Source organism: Bubalus kerabau, chromosome 3, assembly GCF_029407905.1.
Source record: "Bubalus kerabau isolate K-KA32 ecotype Philippines breed swamp buffalo chromosome 3, PCC_UOA_SB_1v2, whole genome shotgun sequence".
Classification (NCBI taxonomy): domain Eukaryota; kingdom Metazoa; phylum Chordata; class Mammalia; order Artiodactyla; family Bovidae; genus Bubalus; species Bubalus kerabau.
Window position 1 is genome coordinate 4,975,183 of NC_073626.1, and position 21,665 is coordinate 4,996,847.

The 21,665-nt window shown below is 41.2% G+C and overlaps 1 protein-coding gene across 3 annotated transcripts in view; it reads right to left on the reverse strand.

Annotated features, from left to right (window-relative positions):
* Positions 1-3,966: 3,966 nt before the first annotated feature.
* BLOC1S5 (biogenesis of lysosomal organelles complex 1 subunit 5) overlaps positions 3,967-21,665 on the reverse strand; it is a 29,100-nt gene continuing 11,401 nt past the window's right edge. For 2 of the 3 annotated variants that reach the window (XM_055570548.1, XM_055570546.1), the window contains exons 4-5: positions 17,367-17,425; positions 6,557-10,002 (exon numbers count right to left, since the gene is read on the reverse strand). In XM_055570548.1, the coding sequence (XP_055426523.1) occupies positions 9,823-10,002; positions 17,367-17,425 (239 nt within the window). In that variant the 3' untranslated portion in view covers positions 6,557-9,822. Of the gene's footprint in view, positions 5,696-6,556; positions 10,003-17,366; positions 17,426-21,665 lie in introns of those variants that run through there. The other variant, XR_008711311.1, reaches the window with a different exon arrangement.

The window sequence follows — 21,665 nt, forward strand, 5'->3', positions numbered from 1 at the left end:
TTGCTGCTGGCAATCACCAGCCTGGTCTTTTCTATGAAGTTTTTGTTTCAGGTTCTAAATATAAGTGAGATCATTTAGTATGTGTCTTTCTCTGACTTATTTCACTTAGCATAATACCCTCAAGGTCCATCCGTATTGTCATAAATGGCAGGACTTCCTTCTTTCTCACGGCTGACTCATATTCCATTGTGTGTGTGTATACACACACATCACAGTTTCTTTATTCACTCATCTGCTGATGGGACGCTTAGGTTGTAGTTCTCAGTGTATAAATCTTTCATCTCTTTACACTTATTCCTAGGTATTTTACTCTTTCTGTTGTAACTGTAAATGAGATTTTCTCATTTTCTTTTTTAGGTTATTTTATTTTTGGCTGTGCGGGGTCTTCACTGCTGTGGGCGGGCCTTCTTCAGATGCAGAGAGCGGGGGCTGTTCTCCAGTTGTGGGGCACAGATGTCTGACTGCAGTGGTTTCTCCAGCACAGGTTCTAGGCGTGTGGCCTCAGCAGCGTGGCACACAGGCTTAGCTGCTCCACTGGACACAGGCTCTTCCAGACCAGGAATCGAACCTGTGCACGCCCCCTGCACCGGCAGACGGAACCCTTACCACTGAGCCACCAGGGAAACCCCCTTAATTCCTTTTTGATAGTTCATTGTTAGTGAACAGAAACACAGCAGATTTTTTGTATACTGATTTTATATCCTGCAAGTTTACTCAATTTATTACTTCTAAAAGTTATTTTTCATGGAGTCTGTGAGAGGCAGTATCACAGAAAAAGTAAAACTCTATTTGCAGATGACACTGACTTCTGTATTAGTTGAATTTTTCACTCATAAATCGTGTCAACACTTCTATGGCAATTAACCTTTTCCATGCCCACCTGATTTCAACTAGAAGGGATTTAAGTTTGGGGCGGAAAACAATTACTCCAAAGGAACAAATGAAGCCACGTATTCTCCGTTCACTTGAATTTTTTAAAGGCGTAGTACTTCCTGCGTTGGATCTGCTGGCCTTGGGGCCCAGGCACATCGCAAGGGGCTGGGCCGCGCACTCGGCCCTTTTGCTTTAAGTGCTAGACCGCTTTCCTCTGGTGACAGGCCATGTACTGGTCTCTTTCGAGCGGCATTCCTATTATATTCCAGCCTAGGGTGCAATCTGACCATCCAGCAAATAGTGACATAGTTCTTTTTTAAAATAATTCAGCTTATTTTAAAAGACTCAAATTCACATTCAGGAATTCCCTGCTTTCTGGAAGCTCACTTCATGCTCTTTGTCATGGTGCGTACGTGGGTTGCAAAAGAATTTCCAGATATGAGACAGAATTTGAGAAGAGAGCTTATTAGAGTGGGAAACACTGTTAGAAGAGCGGGCACGCTCGTGGGAGAGCCGACCCCTTTCAAGGGCCAGTAGCCAATGTTTATAGCCTCGAGACAGAGAAAATTGCTGCTGGAAGGGTGGCATGAGGTGATGCTGTAGGGTGGGTAACAGGGTGGTACTTCACCTAATACGGGGTCAGGGAACTGGCGGGTTTAGATCCAGAGGCTCAAGGCCACAGCTGCTGCGGCGACGGGTCAGCTCCAGAGCCGTCTGTCCTGTGACCTTGGTATAGGGCGCCACGGTCTTCACTTTCACAAAAGACATATATTAGCACTGGTTTTTGCTAACCAAAAGAAATCCAAAGAGGGTTTTCATTTTTATGAAAAAAGGTGGAAAACACATAGCTTTCAGCGTTGATCTTACAAACTGTTACAGAGGCAGCGTGTACCGAGAAGCTCCTTCACTCAGCATCTCAGCATTAAGCTGCCACAGCTTTCAACTGTGTCTGGGAGTACTTGGGTTTTATCTCGATTTATCTGTATTTTGTGCGTCCATTAGCAAGATGTGCTCTAACGTCACTGCTGCTTCACTCGACGCCATCTGGCTTACAAAAGGCTGCACAGTAGGGAAGAGCCGTACTGACGTCTGAGTGTTTGTAGTACTTGAAGTGTTCTTTAAAAAAAATACAAACTATGGAATTGTGAAGAAAAATTGGGGGACACATCTGTACTATGGATTTTCATATCACTTTAGGAATTTTTTTCATTAAAAAATTTATTGGTATATAGTTGATTTACAATGTGTTAGTTTCTGCTATATAGCAAAAAGTGAATCAGTTAATACACATTAAGGAGTTGTTTTTTTTTTAAATCATAAAAGTACTGTTTATCTGATGTGTTGCTGCCGGTTCAACATTAGGTGAGCAAAACACGAAATTCCCTATATTTCTACCTTCTTACTCTTTCTCTAAAAACAAAGTGAGCACATCTTGTTTAGAATGATGAAGTAAGATTATATTATGTAAGGCACTTAAAAAGTACACTGTAAGCTGTGTTATACAGATATAATTATTGTATTTACTTACCATAAATTGATTTTTACTATTTCCACAGAGAGTTTGAATCCTGACTTTTATGAGGATCAAAACAGTGTAATTATTAATTTATTACTCTGTTGAGTGTATCATGTTTGAAAACCTAGGTTATTTTCCTCTTGTTTATGGAACACAAATATGAAAATATCAGAGAAAATACGGCTTTGCTAAGGTGGACAGGCAGGTCACAAGAAAACATGGTTTTAGCAGTTAAAAAAATGAGAAGAACAAGAAGCAGCAGGCAGTAAGTGACGTGACTAATTACCATCTGCTGGAGAAGACTCCCGCGAGTCCCCTGGACTGCAAGGAGATCCAACCAGTCCATCCTAAAGGAGACCAGTCCTGGGTGTTCATTGGAAGGACTGATGCTGAAGCTGAAACTCCAATACTTTGGTCACCTCATGCAAGGAGTTGATTCATTGGAAAAGACCCTGATGCTGGGAGGGATTTGGGGGCAGGAGAAGGGGATGACAGAGGATGAGATGGCTGGACGGCATCACCAACTCAATGCACATGAGTTTGGGTGAACTCTGGGAGTTGGTGACGGACAGGGAGGCCTGGCTTGCTGAGATTTATGGGGTCACAAAGAGTCGGACATGACTGAGCGACTGAACCGAACCAATTCACTGTATGACTTTCAGTTACACTAAGTCAATAAAATATTAATCTCTGCATTTAATTGGAGTTGAAAATTAATGAAATAATTGTAAAACCTTTCTGAAGGACTAAAAGCAGGCTACTAAAAATGCATTCTCTATAATGATCTAGCTTCAAATAGTCTGACTGAATTAACATTTAAAATATTTTTTCTGATATTTTTCATCCTGAGATAAAGACTTACAGCTGTAAAATGACAAAAAAGAGGCCCGAGGGTACAATTTCAGAAAAGGCAGTCATTGTGCCAAATTACAAAGCAATAAAACCCTCTGCCTTTTAATCTGCAATGGCAACCAAAACCCAATGTATTGAAACATACATACTGTAGAAGACAGTTCAAGAAGTGAACAGAAGCGTTCAGACTGGAAAACCTATGTGTGACAGAGGCAAAAAGGAGAATTCACAGTGTACACTGGAGGCGTCTGTGATTTCTCCAGAGTTTCATGGAACTTTGGGGTTAATACCACAAATCTAGTACTTCTATCTCAGAGAAGGCAATGGCACCGCACTCCAGTACTCTTGCCTGGAAAATCCCATGGAAGGAGGAGCCTGGTAGGCTGCAGTCCATGGGGTCGCTAAGAGTCGGGCACGACTGCGCGACTTCACTTCCACTTTTCATTTTCATGCATTGGAGAAGGAAATGGCAACCCACTCCAGTGTTCTTGCCTGGAGAATCCCAGGGACGGGGGAGCCTGGTGGGCTGCCATCTAATGGGGTCGCACAGAGTCGGACACAACTGAAGCGACTTAGCAGCAGCAGTAGCAGTACTTCTATCTACATACTTATAACAGGGACCTGGCACATTTTCACAAACTACAATAATGTCCTAAAAAGAAAAAAAAAAAATCCAAAATGAAGTACTCAGGTAAGAGTTATTCAGGTTCAAAACAAGACTACTATGCTCTTATTTGCTTTTATTAGCTCACGAATAGTAAAAAGAAAACAACAGAACAGAAACAATCAAATTAGCTCACAGACAACAAGAGATCTAATAATAATAATTTAAAAAAAAGGAACCACCAAATAGAAAATATTAGGCACAATGACTGAAAGAAAAGATATTCTTTATACTAGAATATGGACATGGTGTTTTAGGAGGGAAATTTGAACATAATAAAATCAACATATACTTATCTAACATGCCATTTCTTTTTTCTGGTAACTTTATTTTTTGATGTTTCTAACTTTTTGCTTTGTATTGGGGTATAGCTGACTAACAAACAATGCTGGGATACTTCCCAGTGAACAGCAAAGGGACTCAGCCATACACATACACATACACATACACATACACATACGTGAATCTATTCCTCCCAAACTCCCCTCCCACCCAGGCTGCCACTTACCACTGGGAGATGTCTCCTGTGCTGTACAGTAGGCCCCTGTTGGTTACCCATTTTAAATAAAGGCATGTCACACACTATTTCTCACTAACTACTGAACACCTGAAATGCTAGAGAAAATTTCAACTGTATATATATTTTTTAATATATAGGGCTGCTGCTGCTGCTAAGTCGCTTCAGTCGTGTCTGACTCTGTGCGACCCCTTAGATGGCAGCCCACCAGGCTCCCCCGTCCCTGGGATTCTCCAGGCAAGAACACTGGAGTGGGTTGCCATTTCCTTCTCCAATGCAGGAAAGTGAAAAGTGAAAGTGAAGTCGCTCAGTCGTGCCCGACTCTTAGTGACCCCATGGACTGCAGCCCATCAGGCTCCTCCATCCATGGGATTTTCCAGGCAAGAGTACTGGAGTGGGGTGCCATTGCCTTCTCCGATATAGGGCTGAGCTCTCGGCAAATTAATGAAACAACTGAGGGCAGACTGGGAAAAGGTGAAATTCCCTCAGACGGTTTGGCTACGAAACTGATAACTGTCCCAGGTCCCACCCCTGATGCCTAGAAGCACCCTAGTTTTAAGGACTACAGCTGCACGGGGGCAGGAGTCACGGCCTGGGACTGGGTAGGTCTGCTCGGGCCACCGAAACACAACTCCACAGCTGGGCAGCTTACACACAAGAAAATTATTTGCACATGGTTCTGGAAGCAAGAAGTCCAAGATCAAGGCGCCAGAAAATTCCGTCCCGTTGAGACCTCTTCCTAGTTTGCAGACAGCGGCCTTCTCTGCTGTATAACCACGTGACTGTGTGCACAGGGAGAGAGGGTCTCTTCTTCTAAGAACGCAGGTTCTGTCAGATCAGGGCCCCACCCTTCTGACCCGCTCAACCGTAATTACCTCCATAGAAGCTCCATCTCCAAATACACATGCACTGGGGGCTGGGGCTTGAACATGAATTCCGGGACACGACTCAGCCCACAGCAGGGGCTGAGCTGGACTGCAGCACCACTGATGAGTCCCCAAAGGGCACCCCTCAGGGAGTGAGCCAGGAAAACACCACAAGTTTCTCGTCTGTGTTCCAAGGGGAGATATGAAGGATGGAAAAAATCTCTAGCGACGTCTTACCACAGCCTGAGACTGTTGTACGTTTGAGGAGGAAATTCACAAGGCTTGTGAGTATTGGTGAGTGCCCATACACACTGAAGGACAGCGAGGGAGCAGGGGGAAACCCAAGGGGAACTCTGACTCTGAAGTGGTCCAGGGTTAGCAGGGCCAAAAGGAACAAAACGGAGGTGCTAGAAAAAAAAAAAAAAAACACAGCAAACTTCTCTGTTGGAACATATCAAAAATTCCCCTAAATGGAGTTCAGAGGAATGTCAATTCACAATGAAAATTCACAATGAAAATTTCTGATCGCATCAGAAAACAAGTCATATACTTGTTTCAGACAAAACAAACTATAGATTCAGATCCACAAAAAAAAGGATGAAAATACTGACATTATATACAGAATGTAAAATAAGAACATTTAATATGTTAAAATAAAAGAAAAAGAGAGAATAGAGGAACTACCCCAAATGACCTAGAAAGTTTGAGAAAGAACCAAACAACATTTCTGGACATGAAAAAATATAATCACAATTAAAAACGATAGGTAGGTTAAGTACATTAGAGACAGCGAGAAGACAAAATTAGTGAACTGGACGATGGATGTAAGGAAATTATCTAGTGTTCAACACAGAGATAATGAGATAGAAAAATATGAAACAGAGATTATGAGATATAAAGAACAGAGTGAGATGGTGCAACTTAAAGTCTAATTTGATTTCCTAAAGGAGAGAATTGAGAAAATGCAAGGTATATTACCAATTCTCAGATTCAAGAAGCTCAGTGAATCTGAGTAGATTAATAAAAAGAAATCCACAGCAGACAGGTTGTAGTATAATGACATTTGATTGCAGAGATAAAGAACTTAAACATAACCTGAACGAGAAGACTGACTGCCTACAAAGGAATACTCATCAACCGACAAGCGTCATTTCAGAAGCAACGATGGAAGCAAGATGACGGTGGAGCGGTATTATTATAATTAGAGAATAACTGTCAATCTAGACTTGGATACCCAGCTAACTTTCAAGGATAATAAAACGGTAAACTTACAGGTAAATTTAAACAAATACTGACTGTATGTAATAACTATTTTGGGATTAAACTGAGATAAAACTAAAATTCTAGACACTTATAAATTAAGGGAAGGCAATCAGATTTTGCTCAAAAGTCTGATGTTCAGCATAAGAGTGAAACATAAAACTTTAGATTCTGTTAACTATGCAAACTAAAATTCACGGTAAGCATTAAAAAGACAAAATTTTAGTTTTACCTTTTAAACTTGCAGAGAAAAAGTAAATGGAAAAACAAAAAGCTCAATGTGGAAGATGGGGGTGGGGAACACCCAAGGGCAGAGATAACAAAATGGTAGAACAAAAAGCCCAAAAGGATGGTATAAATAAACCCTGGTATGTTAGCAATTTCCACAAATGTAAATCAATTAACGTCTCCAGCTAAATGATAGATACAAAGGAAAAAAAAAAAACCTAGTTAGCTTTTAGTGGGTACATGAAAACACATCATAAAGGTCTGACTGAAGAATAGAGAAACATATACCATGCAAACGCTAACCAGCTGGTGTGGCCTCTATAAATATTCCTTTCAGAAACGTAAGATTTTAAGGCAACATAAAATGATATAAAAACACTGTTAGAAACAGAAGCTGTGACAACAAATATAAGATTCAATTCTAAACGTGATAAATAATTCTAAACTTCTAATATACTGAAAACAAAGTTTCAGAATATATAAAACAAAAACTAACGTAATTACAGAGAGAAATTAGAAAATCCACTAGAACACAAAATTTTAACACCTCTTAGGATCTGAAAGATCAAGTAGAAGAAAAAGAACATTAAAATAGAGACAATTTGGCCAACAGAATTAACAGTTTGGTCTAATGAACACCCAACAACTGGAAATACGCATACTTTCAAGCACTAACACAACGTTTACAAAAACTGACCTTATTTTAGGTCAGATGGCAAATCTCAACAAACTGTAACATTTCAGTCTTATATGAGTCTATTCTTGGACCACAGTCTAATGAAAGCAGAAATCAATAAGAACAGAACTGAGAAGTCTACATGTTAGGGAAAAAAAAAAAATCCACATATGCAAGTAAAAAAAAAAGAAATCATGACGAAAAATAAAAAAAAGTGAGAATTTTAAAACATTTCTACAGCACTTTATATTGACAAAACAGTATTTCATTTCATTAGAAAGTAATCCTGTGAGCCACCCAGAAGCTATATTCTCTCTGCTAGACAGCGTAACAGCAGAAATGCTGTTTATTATGTAACTACTAAAGCAAAATTTTATATATAAATAAAATGCATATCAAAAGTGATTTAGAAACTGAGAAATATAAGTGAAAGTGTTCACTACTAAAAATATTAAAAGGAAAGAGAACCAACCATCTCTTTTAGAAGGTATATTAAATAGCTAAGAAAGTTACAAAGAAGAGATTTAGCATCAATGTTTAAAGCTCAAAAAGTTCATAAAGTCATTTTGGTTTAAGAAGGCCCTTAGATCCTCATATAATATATACAAACTCATATGGTAAAGTCTTTATTATTCACACGACATGAATGAACATGGTCAAAAATCTATGCACAAGTGGAGGAATCGTTACTGCTCACACGCACGGTCCTGGTTTCCTGGTTCCAGCCTCTGTTCAGTGGTGCACTGGCAATTAATAGCTCTTCTGAAACTGCCTACAGTACAAAGGGAATTTTCATTTAGGGTTCCCCTCCCTTTTCATGTGCAGGATATTTTTGGAAGTATGTTTTCTTTTTCCATCCACTGAAAAGAGAATTAAGAAAATTCCAACATGCCTGCGTGTCAGCAAGTACTCTTTTTGGTCCAGGTACCAGAGGATGATGGATGAGCTTGTCAAGCCTACAGTAGCGGACAGAGGGAGTTGGCAGAAGTTCTGTGTTATTGAAAGAAATTTCAAATACTTATTTCATCTCCTCTATTAACTTTAATCACATTTTCAACATGCAGCCAAGAATGAAGCTTTGACAGTAAGCCATAAATTTACACAGGCAGGCATTGTCACTTTTCTGCAGGAGCAACACTAAGATAACACAAGCGAGCTGGGTATTTTCTTTCTTGTGCCTTTCTTCACTGAAGAGCAATGAAAAGACCTGAAAGGTCTATCCATACCTCATTCATTTGCCATAAATCTCTTGAAATTATTGCATATAATTCTGCTTGGTTCATGGTAAATAAAAAAAAATCTATTTTGTTCCTCAATTAGACTGTTAAATGCAGATTTTTAAAGATCACAGTGATGACAGAACTGGTACATGTTTCATCATAATACACCTGCTTATGAGAACAGACGTTCAACACTAAAAAGGATTTACATTTAACATGGATCATTTGCCGTGTGGGCAAATACTTCTGGTTTACTCAGAGCCAGGATCTTTATACGGTTCCAGAGGGAGGCCTTGGCAGAATTTGCTGATTACTCATTAAATGGCTGAAACATGTAGAGACGTTATTTATCTTACAAAGCTCACCCACAGCAAAAACAGACGTAAAAATGAGGTAAAGACTATGGGCAAGATTATGGTTCTTGGAAAGGTTAAAAGTCAACCATGTTTCTGGTAAGCTTTTCCTTGTAAGCATGTTTTAAACAAAGCTGAAAACATGAAGTGTTGGAAGGCCACAATCTTAACAAGCGTGTCTTGTTGTCCAGCGAAAACACAGCATTATACAACTTCTCCCAGCGGGCCGCTCAGAGACCAGCGTGGCCCCATGTCACAGCAGAGACGCAGTTCTGATGCTCCTCTCTCTTCAACATGATCTCTGCTCCCAGGACAGCTGTTTCTGTCTACATTACTCACGAATAACACTGTATACATTCCTTCAAGAGCCAAGGAGGCCACAACAGGCAGACACCATCTCTGCTTTCTAAGCCACAATGATAAACTAACATTAACCCTGCAGAAGGATGAATTAAATTACTTCCCTAAGAAGTCTGTACTTACGGTTAGTTCTCCGAGATAATCAATCAATGGAAAGCAAGACTGGTCCACATTAACCGAGAGCACGTGGATACCGCTTTCCTCCAACTCCTTCCCCTTTGAATGATCATTTAGAGGCACTTGAAACTGGAAAGATGTGGCACTCCTCTAGGAAACAGGGAAGCCTCCAGGAGAGGGCTCCATCTTCCGACAGAAGAGTGCCATCGAGTATATTGCTAAGCTTGAAGCAGAGGCTAAATGGTTTGGTGGGAGGTTTTTTTTTGAGGGGGGAACGTCAGTTTTTTCTCGTTAGTTCGTCACTGCTGTGGTTCACGTTCTCAGAAGGTTGAGAACCTTGCCAGGCCCTTCTCCATCTCGGTGTACTGCTCGCGCAGCTTCTCCACGGCCTTCCTGTGCTCCTCGTCCACTTCTGCCTGCTTGCTGTGCTGCTCTTTCATGAAATCCTCCCACTGCGTCACGTGCTGTTTCTCACTAGCTATTAAAAGGTCATTATGAATCTGAGAAAAGAAAATTTGAAAGTCACATGACATTTTCCAGACAATTATTTTGCCATGCAGGGAGACAAAAATAATTTTATCTCTTGACATTTGCTCACTGCAGCATAACAATCAGCTTGTAAGTCGCAATGATAAAACTCCGTTAACAGTTTTAATGTCCAACAAGAAAACAACATATCAGACACATCTAAGGCCTCTCTTACTATGCCTGAAAGTGGGCATTCACATTTCTGAAATTTCAAAAATATCTAGTATTTTAAACAACAAATCCAAACACAATCCAAGTAAATTTTCATACGTCTTTCTCCAATTCCATTTAATTGCATATAATTTAAAATTAAAGAATATATGCCAAAAGAATTGCTGTTGCAAGAAATTAAAATGCATGTCTTACACAAAATATCTTTTAGACACATTTAAAAGAACCACAGGTTATTAATCAATAGGCAAGAACTCAAGCAATCTCTTTAGTTCAGTTCCAATTCTTAAAGCAAATAAACACCAAAAGTATCTGCATCAAATATCCTAAGTTCATCTTGAGATGTTTCTTAATATTTCTGTATGAGGACACTAAATGGACTTCTTCATGGCCACTGAGCTACTAAATCGTAGATGCAAAGGTAGGACTCGCTGACACCCAAACCTAAGCCTTTTCTATCACAAATGCAAATCAGATCATTTCAGGGAAGTTTTTACACAGATGGCTAAAAGTCTTACATACACACACACACAAAGCTATTGCAAGAGTATTTTTCTGCCAATCTGATCTAAAGTTCCTCAGCACCAAGGCTTTCCAAGTAAAAAGAGGTCAGGAGTGAATCTGAAGTTTCAGTTAGAGTGAAACAACCCCCTCAAGTACGCCCCTCGACCCAGGGGGTCTGAGCAGGCGGACCGTCGTGCGGAGAGACCAGGGTGGAGGTCTGCCGATCCAATGCGTTGGGGAAACAGGTTAGACAAAAGACAAAACATGACTTTAACCTTTCAGCCTCAGAGGCGGTCATTCTTCAAAAGATAAATAAAACATTAAGAGTTCATTAAATTCTTTTCATGGAACTTTGGCAAAACTATTATATTCTAAGAGAAAAGCCATAGTCAGATAAGAAAAATGCAAATACACTTTATCAAAATGACACCCTGGCGTGAGCTGGAAATTAATTTCTAATAAGCACAGAGGACAGGAACTAACTCCGCATGCTCAGAAGCAGGTTAAAGAGCGCCCTAAGCCGGCAGGAGCGAAGGTCGTCTCGGGGGTCGTCTACTGCAGCTGTCAGGGAACGCAGCGCACCTGGCTGTGACTGCCGAGAACGGAGCCTAGACGGGGCGCCCACCTGCTCCTCCCTGAAGCAGCAAAGATGCCCCCAAGCGCATCCCAACAGGAGCACGCCTCCTGGCCTAACAAGCCAGTGACTGTTCACAATTAAAAAGGACTCTCCCAAATAAGGGACAGGGTGGGTGGGAGGCAGGCTCACGAGGGAGGGGATACATGTATACTTATGGCTGATTCATGTTGTAACACGGCAGAACCAACACAACATTGTAAAGCAATTATCCTCCAATTAAGGTCTCTCCTGTGCCTCAAACCGTAAAGAATCTGCCTGCAATGCAGGAGACCCAGGTTCGATCTCTGGGTCAGGAAGATCCTCTGGAGAAGGGAACTGCAACCCACTCCAGTATTCTTGCCTGGAGAATCCCATGGACAGAGGAGCCTGGCGGGCTGCAGTCCACGGGGTTGCAAAGAGTGGGACATGACTGGGTGACTAACACTACTTCTACTACCCTCCAATTAAAAATAAATTAAAAAAAAAAAAGGAACAATCTTTTGTAAACAGTGAGCTAACTTCAGACGACCACCTCCTGGGCGCAGTGATTCTGCTTTGAAGGTCAAATAAAGGGACTCTGTGTCAGTGTGAAACAAGGATTCCTCTAGCTGAAACACTCTTGAAAAATCATAGTCACATCTGTCGTTATGCTCAACAGATTCACACACAACTAAGAGAAGAACACAATATAGCAATCAAACTATTTACCTGTAATAAGTTAAAATTACCGGTAACAGGTAATTATGGTTTGCAGTTAAAATTTCTAGCAGCTACCAAAAATGTGCATATTAAATTATACATTCAAAGTTGATGTTCATGGTGGTGGGAGTAATTAGTATTTTTGGCGAGCAATCTGCAAAAATCGATTAAAACAGAAAGTGTAAATATTTATGGCTCAGTAGTTTCTCTTGGATTAGCATTTCGCCTTCATTTTTATTAAAGAAGTATTACAGAGCTTAGAAACAAATTCAAACACAAGAATATAAAGGGGCAGTCGCCCCCTGCACCGCACACACACGTCAAATGCATTTCCTGTTTGCTAGTGCTGCAACTAGTTGCATGGCTGCACCTGTGCTCTCTCCTATGTTTATACAAACATGCACCTAACAACAAATGGAGCCATACCACACGCGCTGGTCCGCACGGACAAGTTTCCAATAATGATACAATACATACTAATGGTGCACACAGCAGGAGCGGGGAGAGCTCTGCCTGAGTGCAGGCCACAAGGGGGGCACTGTGCGAACAAAGTTTACATCCCTGACACACGCAACAGAAAGGCTGGTTTTTATTACCACCAGGACTCCTCACCCCCAGAGCCTTCTTTGGTCTGAGTTCTAAACAATTGCTGAGGTTACTGCTGAAGTTCAGTAATACCCAACTTTCAAATTAGGACATTTTCATTGTTTCTCCTTTAATAATAAACTCTGAAGTTAATTTAAAGGACTTCAGGTACAGAGCCAATCCTGGACAAACTGAGTCGCCTACACACATTTCATTTCCAAAGTAAACTCCGAACAGCTCAGAATCACGTCACATGCTTTCCTTAGATGCTCGGCCCCTCTAACCCCGGGGTCACTCAATATTCTTGCGTTTAAAAAACAACAACAACAACAACAACAACAAACAGCAGAGCAATCGCAGAAATAAAGTCTGAATTAGTTCAAATCTAGAATTCTACACTACAATGTTTACCTAAGTTTACATATTTTTACTCTGTACTTAAAATTTTTTATCCTGTGGAGACTGGGACCCACTGCAATGGTTTCCAAAGAAATATAGTATTGCAATTTCTAAAATTTGCTGTGAAATGTGCTTTTTATGAATCTCTTCCAGACTTATGTTTAATACTTTCCCGAACTATGTATGTGTGCATTTTATTGCAATTAAAAAACCTTCTAGTTTCAGGGTGGGTGGGGTTCCCAGATGAAATCAATTTCATACTCAAAGATGTAGACACATTTGTTTTCTCAAGATAAAAAAAGAAAACCCCACTATAAAAGAAAATAAAGGAGAAGTTTACTAAGGAGCTGTAACTCGGTACTAAAAGTAATTAGCTGTAAAGGTTTTGTCTCTTTCTACAACAGAGAAATAGTAATAATAACCCAGCTTCCTTATGTCCCATTAGACATAAACGTGAAGTCAGTCCTGAAGGCAAACTGTGTCCAGGACCAGGTCTATAAAAGAAGTGATGGACACAAACATTTTTGCATGCGTTACTCTAAGCTGGTAATTCTCAACTGGGGGGTGATTCTGACACTCCTGTCCTCTGTCCCCCAGATTTTTGGTTATTACAATGCAGGCTGGGGGGAAGGGGTTATACTGGCATCTGGTGGGTAGCGGCCAAGGATGTGCTGAACATCCTACATAAGACTCTACAACAGAGATTTATCTGCTCCAAAATGTCAACAGTGCAGAGGGTGAAAAACCTGGATCTAAGGGAAATCTCTGAATAAACCAATGGTCGTCTAAAAGGTTCTCTGGAGTATCTGTAAGCAATAATGTGCCTTTAATCTTACATATGCCTTACGCAGATAAACGAGAAAGTACTAAGTGTCAGAATAACAAGTGTCGTTATTTTCAGTACTTAAAACACTATGTACGGTCACCCTGAGGGATCTGTGGGGTGCTGATTCCAGGACCCTCACGGATACCAAAGTCCGCAGATGCTCAAGGCCCTTAGAGAAATGGTACAGGACACGGCATGTAACCTGTACATCTTTCCACACATTTAAAGTCATCTCCAGATTACGCATAATACCTAATACAATGTAAATGCTACGCAAGTATAATGTAAGTGGTATAGAAACAGCTGCTGGCATGTGGCAAATTCAAGTTTTGCGTTTTGGAACTTTCTGGAATTTAAAAAATATCCATTTAGAACATTTTGGTTGAATTCACAGATGCAGAACCAGCAGATACAGACAGCCTAGTGTACTGACCCACTACCTGCCATCCCCAAACTCTATCAAGAGAAATGGCTAAGCCACACTACCTCACTGCTCTCCTAACAAAACAAGATGACGACTAAATCTAGTAAGTACTTGTGGACAAGATGAATCAAAGGATTCACATTCACTTTATTATTATCTCTAGTCTGACTGAACAGAGCTTCAAAAGTTGATGCCTGTGCGTGAACCCTGTAAACTAGTGTCAGATATCAATCAACTCAGCGTCTGCTTTTGACGGCTTATTTAAGTCACTGAATTTTATCCGCCGTGTATTTTCATTTCACTGCTCTTATTGGTAGCACCCAATATGCAGCTTGCATTAGTTACTAGTTTTTAAGGCATATGTCAAAGAGCTGGGGAATGTGCCTTTGTTGTTCTGAGTGTACTTTTAGGTATCAATTGCGGGAAATGTGACTTGGATGAATGACGTTTATCATGATTTACTTCCCACAGAATTCCACAAATTGTCTCGATATGAAAGCAATAACGATTAAAGGCAATGGTCTATTTTATTCCATTACTACTCCCATCTTTCTTTGTTCTGAGAGCCATTCAAACACACAAAATGCAGCCAAGGGAATAACCAAGGAGCGGTTCACATTAGACTGTAAAATGCAGCTAGAGGTCAATTTTGCTTGGTACAGACTTGCTAGATGAGAAAATAAACCTCACTTCTCTGTCTTATATATATGTAGTCCCAAACCTCTGCCATACACAGTTTTGGCAAAACCAGGTAGGACAGTTGAAAAAGAAAAAGACTTTAAAGATCCTTATTTCAAATGCTCTGCTAACTAGATAAGTACAAATAAAGATATTTCAATATATTCTAAAATCCTGATTTTTAATGTGTATTCCATTAAAAAAAAAAAAACAGTTCAATAACAATCTCTGAGATAACACCTATATTTAAGATGAAAATCCCCAAGGGCTTTATTATTTCTTGAGGCTCTCTCTTTTTTTTTTTAAATCAAGGGACAGTATCTTTTAATTTAGAAAATCATCAACAGGAAGGATTCTCAAGAACTTCACCAGCTCTACAGACCACAGCAGGGCTCTTATCCATAGTGATTGCCTGATCTTACCCCAACACTCGAGCTGGTGGGGAAAATGCCACCTGACACTTGGAGAGTAAGACTCTCTCACATAAATCCCGCAGCATAGCGGGCCAGGCACCTGAGCCGCCGGCCCGCCCGGTGAGCACCGCCGGCATTTGTGTCGAAGCTCACGGGCTTACCCAAGGGCACGTGGTTAGCTGACAAAGGCAAGCGGCTAACAACACAAGATACCACAACTTTTTTTCCCCAGTCTGGTCATTTTCCTACTTAGACACTGTTAATACACCAAATGTGAAAAAAGTTCAAAGAGTCAAGAAGAACCATCCATCCCCAGTATAATTTTAGGTTAGTTCTGCCGAAGAATGGCAAGAATTGCCATTTTATAAAAAATCAAATTGCTCTGAGAATGTCTTAGAAACGAAGATCAATAACGAGTGCATAGTCACATTAAGAAAAAAAAAAAAAAAGACTCTTTTTCATTTTTATTTTGAAAGCCATGAGAACTCCACGTTAGCCAGGGCTCTATCATAGTCTCCCTGATTCTCAAACGCAAACACGTCCCTGGTGCTTCCGCAACAAACTGCTTCACATCTCACGCCTGGTTCTTTGTGCTCCTCTCCGGAAAGACCCATGTGGATACGTGGATACTCCACGGGCCAGCTCCCTGGACCTCTCCCATCCATTGCTTCGCTCCCCTTGTCCCCTGTCCTACAATATCTTTCTTCCCATCTTCCATCACTCACATTCCTACACGAGGATCAAGGTTGGGCTGGGGTGCCCCCATCCTCCTAGTAAATACACTTTTTGCCCGGACCATGCAAAGTTTCCCACAACTTTATGACAGGTCTTAACTTCATCCTACATTCTATTCGTGTCAGTGGTTTGGGACTCCTAGATCTTTAGCTTCTGCATGTACAAACTGCCTTAAACTAAAATCTTTCACCCCCAGTGGCACCTAGTCAAGTAGAGACCAGAACAATACCTGCGGTCCAGCCGGCCCCGGCCACCCCGCCCACGGTGGCGCCCTCACCGTGCTCTCTGGACACCGGGCGGGTACGACACCCCGACTTCCCCGGCCAGCACGGCCTTGCCAGGTCACAGGTGTGCTGGCGACAGCCCTGCTTACCCCCCTGGCCCACTGGGATCCTGTTCCTCCCAGGCAGCCTTCCCACCTGGCTTAATCATCAAGTCCTTTTGGTAAGGCTTGATTCATCAAACTGCTGAATCTTTAAACTTCATATCAACATTAAGAGTTGAACAGAAAGTTGAGAAATTTAAACTTGGGCAAGGTTCATTTTTTTTTTTTTTTTTGCAGTGGCAGATCTATACCATTATCAACCACACACTGCAGAGAAATGGAGACAGTAATACTTGCTGATATACTACATGCAAAAAGGCAGTATTTTCCATATTTCTTAACAAGCATATTTCTACTGGCTTAGAGCAAAAAGTAAGTTATGAAAATTCTTTAAACTGTAAGTTAAAACACCAAAGTATCACGGGAACTTAAATTCTTGTGCTGTTTTTCCACACCTGAATTTAGTTAAGATATAATTTAAATAAGCAAAGCACTACCCAGCAAGTGATTCACACACTCTCAGATTAGTCATTAAAGAGCCCATCCACAGGCACGAATGCCTCCTCCTCTAGAAAAAATATACATCATACACTCAAGGCCTCAGGCTCAAAGACTGCTATTTCCAAGCTGGTGAGTATTTTCTGTTTCATGTAAAAGTCCTATTCTTTCTTCTCCTAGACAGAAATCCATTTTCAGGGAAAAGACGGAAATGTTGAAAAGGAAAAAAAAAGAAGTCTGCAATCTAAATTATAAAAATACACAGTGCAATTATCTGACTTCACTGACTCAGCACAGCTTCAATCAATCAGCCATTTTTTAATCTTTAAAAATCACTGCATAAAAGAAAACAAATTCAGAGGTTTTTTTTTTTTTTTTTTTTTTAACCAAAAGTAACTGCTAATAATATGATGATAAAAGCCCTGGAGTTACAGGCTCCATTATCCAAAGGTTCCACTTTTACCTTTTTTCGCTCCTGTTCCCTCTGCTGGAGTCTACGGACCGAGTCAGTAGCTGCTTGCACTGAAATAAAACAGACAGTGGATTTTCAGTCACCAGCCCTTACTCAAGGGGAGACTTATCTGGATTAAAAAACAAAAGGACAAACAAAAAAACACTTGGATTGTCTTAGATCTCAAGAAACTACACCAAAAAAACTGGTTTTGTTCACAGCATGGTGGCTAAAAAGTGAAAAAAAAAAAAAGGATTCGGAACGGCATAATGAGTAGTACTATCATTTGTGAGCCAAGGACATTTAGTACCGATTTCGATGACAAGTCATCATTAACAACCTCAAGATTCTCTGAAAAGACATAAAACACCTGATAAACGTATTATTCCCTTCTGATGGAGGCAGCCTTTACAGCGTCTCTGATTCATCAACTTCCTCCCTCCTTTTCCTCACCCGTACTGCCGCTCCCTTGCAGGCAGGACTTGATACCCAGAAAGCGCCAATGACCTTCTACTATTCTTCTTCCCTTCTCTCCCATCTTTTAATTCACCCTGGCCAGACTGCCAGACTCAGGTTTCTCTGGACTGCTTGCTTTCGAGTCAGTTCCCTTTTCAATGAATTAAAACAGCTGGTAATAATTACTGTAGCTAATTGCTGAGTATGACTATGTGCCAAGAGCTGTGCTAAGTACTGTCCACGTTTTACTCCTCTCCACTTTCCTACTAGGTGAGGATCACCGTCCCATTTTACAGATTTTTGGCATCTATAAAAAAATGGAGGTGTGAAGAAGTGAAATGTCCGTAATGGCATAACGGGACTGACAGACACGAGAGCGGGGCTTAAAATCAGACCCCGGCTCTGCAGACTCGGCTCTCACCTTCAATGCTCTACCCCTCTCACGATTTCAGCAAGGACAGTGGTCCATCACGCCAAACCTCTTCATTTCCCAGACCCATTTTATTTCTGCACACACGTTTTCACTTACTGCGCTGGCTGGCGTGCAGGCTGAGAGTCAGCCTCAGTCAGTCACACCTAGAGTTGAGCTCTTACTACCTGTGTGACTGCTCTGGAGCCTGTCTGCTTCCTCACTCATTCAGCCATTTGTCAGGTGATCTCCTGAGCGGCTACTAGGTGCCAGGGGCTACCGCTGCTGCTCCTCACCTCTCAGAATCCTCGTTCCTCATTTGTGAAAGGAACGTAATGACTGGTGAGAGGACTTCAGAGCTGATAGGAGAGCACGCTTAAAAACCACGGAAAGAGTAACACTAATAGTAAAAAAACACTAATGAGTGCAGAGCAGAGGTCTTGCACACAGTAAGCGCTCAAGAAAGTTACTGCTGCTATTGCTCTACACCCTGGCCCCTCCCTAGTGCTTTCCTCATTCCTCTCCTCTAGTTATAATGTTTACGTTTCAAAAGCCCACTCCCACGAAAGTGCCTTCATAAAGCCCTCCAGAGGAACCCTTTCCCTATGTGGACTTACTCTTATTTGAAATTCTTTTCTCAGGCAGGTGTAAATCCTACCACGTGACCTTGCACCGCCTCAAACAGAGGCTTCCCCAGCTGTTTCACAAGCAGGCCTTCCACCCGCCCCGAGCCAGCCCCAGTGAGCTCCGCGCTCCGTGCAGGGCAGGCGCTGGGACTTCCTCCAGAAGAATGTTAGGCCCTCCCTGTGCAAGCATGGCAAAGAGGAGGATGCCACTGTTAAAAAGTCAAGTTTTTATCAGCAGCCATTTGTTCTAGTCCTATCAAAGGTAATACTGAAGTACTAAAAGTGAAGGTTCCCAATCATTGTTTGTTCTAATAGAAAAGCTGAAAACAAAATAGGAGTTGATTAGATCTGCCTTCTTTCTGTGGTATATTAATATTACATCATGTCTCCTGAGCAGTGGTTCCATCATTTCCTGGTTTCCTTCCCCACTGGTTCTGCACATAACTTTTAAAAAGTACATTTTATGGACTTTGGGTGCTTCATCATTTTCTGGGCTTAATCTAAGAGTTACAGGAACATGACATTTATTTTTTCGTTTAAAAATTTAATTCGAACACCTCTGACAAAGGCACACTTTCCTTCCTTATCACAATTATCTTTGTATTTAGAATATCCATTTGTAGAAATTTCAGTCTCTGAAGTAATGTATTTTTTAACTTTTCATCCACATGACCAAAAAAAGGTTTGCTTTCCGAATTTAAGGAAACCCGTTTTCCTAAAATCTAAGAAAACTACCTTAGAAGTGACTACACTTTTCTTTTCCCTTTCCTCACAAGTCGAGACTCCACGAGGAAAAGGCTCATTTCTCTAACCTTTCCTGTCTCTTCTACACCACGTTTCGGTTGTTCCTAATTCAGTAGCAACAGGAACAGATTCTATGAAGAACTGAGATGCCTCACCCCACCATAACCACCCCACCCCCTGAAAAATGAGAAAAAGAAAGTGGGTTGACAAGATTCTTAGAACTCTAACATGCTTTAATTTGCAGAGAAACAGAGCGGGGGAGTAGGGAGAAAGGGATACAATAGGGAGAGACAGATAAGACAATTCTGAAAGGAAGCCTCAGCATTCTCCACAGATGCTCCCTAAGAAAACTAATCATACGAGTTTATTAAAAGACATCAAACACACAGCATGAAAAACAGGACTAAGGAAACAAACAGAACTATAACCACATCATTATAGATCTAAAAACCAATCAAAAACAGAAAGAAATTGAATAGTCTTAAGACTAAACAATTGGCAGCATTATTACTGCAGAACGGAAAGCAAATACTGTAAAACCTCACTTGTAGACAAAGTTAGGGGTCACAACTGAGAGGCTGGGGGGAGAAGCAGAGGGAGGGGTGAGGGCCTGGCCCGCCCCGCCCCCGGCACCTAATGCAGAAACGACAGCGCTCTAACTTCTGCCTGTCTTTTAATCATTATTTTTCTGAGTGATCTTTCGGTAACAACTCTCTCTTACAATAAAGAAAAAATTATTTTATTATATTTCCTTCAGTTTTACTTGAGATTTTGTTCTGCTAAATTCAAGTAAAATTTAAAATTAATACCTTAACTCAAAAATTGCCCGAGCCCATTCTTACCAAAAGTTCTCTTCTGCCCCTCACACCTTCCCAACTGTTCATTCAGTTGCCACCTCCACTCAGCCTTCTATTTTGATACATATACACAAAGATGTCGGCGTGATAATTCACCAAAGTTAAAAACCACCGGTTATCTTTAGATAATTAAACTGATTTATTGCTTTCTTCTTTTTCTTATTTTCTTATTTCTACTTTCTTATTACTTAGACATATATCCTTTTGTTTAAATAATGAAAAATAAAGTCTTAAAAAGAGAGAGGAAGGCAGGAAGGTAGAGAAAATTCTTTTACTATGGCCTTGTTAATTAACTTAAATTGAGAAACACCCTAGAGACCTTCTGTCCTTCTTACCCTCTCAGAGGAGGACTGGTTCCTGATTTTTTTTTTTCTTTTTTTTAAATTTTATTTTATTTTTTAACTTTACAATATTGTATTGGTTTTGCCATATATCAAAATGAATCTGCCACAGGTATACATGTGTTCCCCATCCTGAACCCTCCTTCCTCCTCCCTCCCCATACCATCCCTCTGGGTCATCCCAGTGCACCAGCCCCAACCATCCAGTATCGTGCATCGAACCTGGACTGGCGACTCGTTTCATATGAGATATTATACATGTTTCAATGCCATTCTCCCAAATCATCCCACCCTCTTCCTGATTTTAAGCAAGCAGAACAGACACTCAGCAGTGTCTCTGGTATGGAGAAATGTAAAGGCTGTGTCCTGCTGACAGGGTGCTGCGTGGGTCACTCTCCCCGCTTACGCACCCTCCCAGAGCTCAGGGACTTTCCGGGGTTAAGATTTCCAGAAGCCACAGGTGATTCTTGGCTCTGTCGCCCCTGCTCACCCAATGCTAAGACACTCAGCTAGGATTCTATTTACGTCTCCGTGCCAACAGTCCAGGATGCGCCCCCACCCCCAACGCCCCACTGTAGCTCAGTTTCACACACAGTGTTAGACCAACAGCTGGAGATCCGCACTCCAAGCTCTGGGAGTCTCAGCTGACCGCATGCCCAGCTCAGCTCCCAGATGTGCGGAGCTAAGACAGGCCTGACGGGCACAAGACAAAACTCCACCGTCACTAACCTTGCCGCTTAACTGTGATCTACTCAGATGAGAGTGTGTCCCATAGATAAACACAAGCCAGCACCGCGGCTTAAAAGATCAACTTTTCAAACATGAGATTCCCCAGGAACAGCAGCTGGGCCCGGGCCAATTCTTAAAAAACTATGTTGG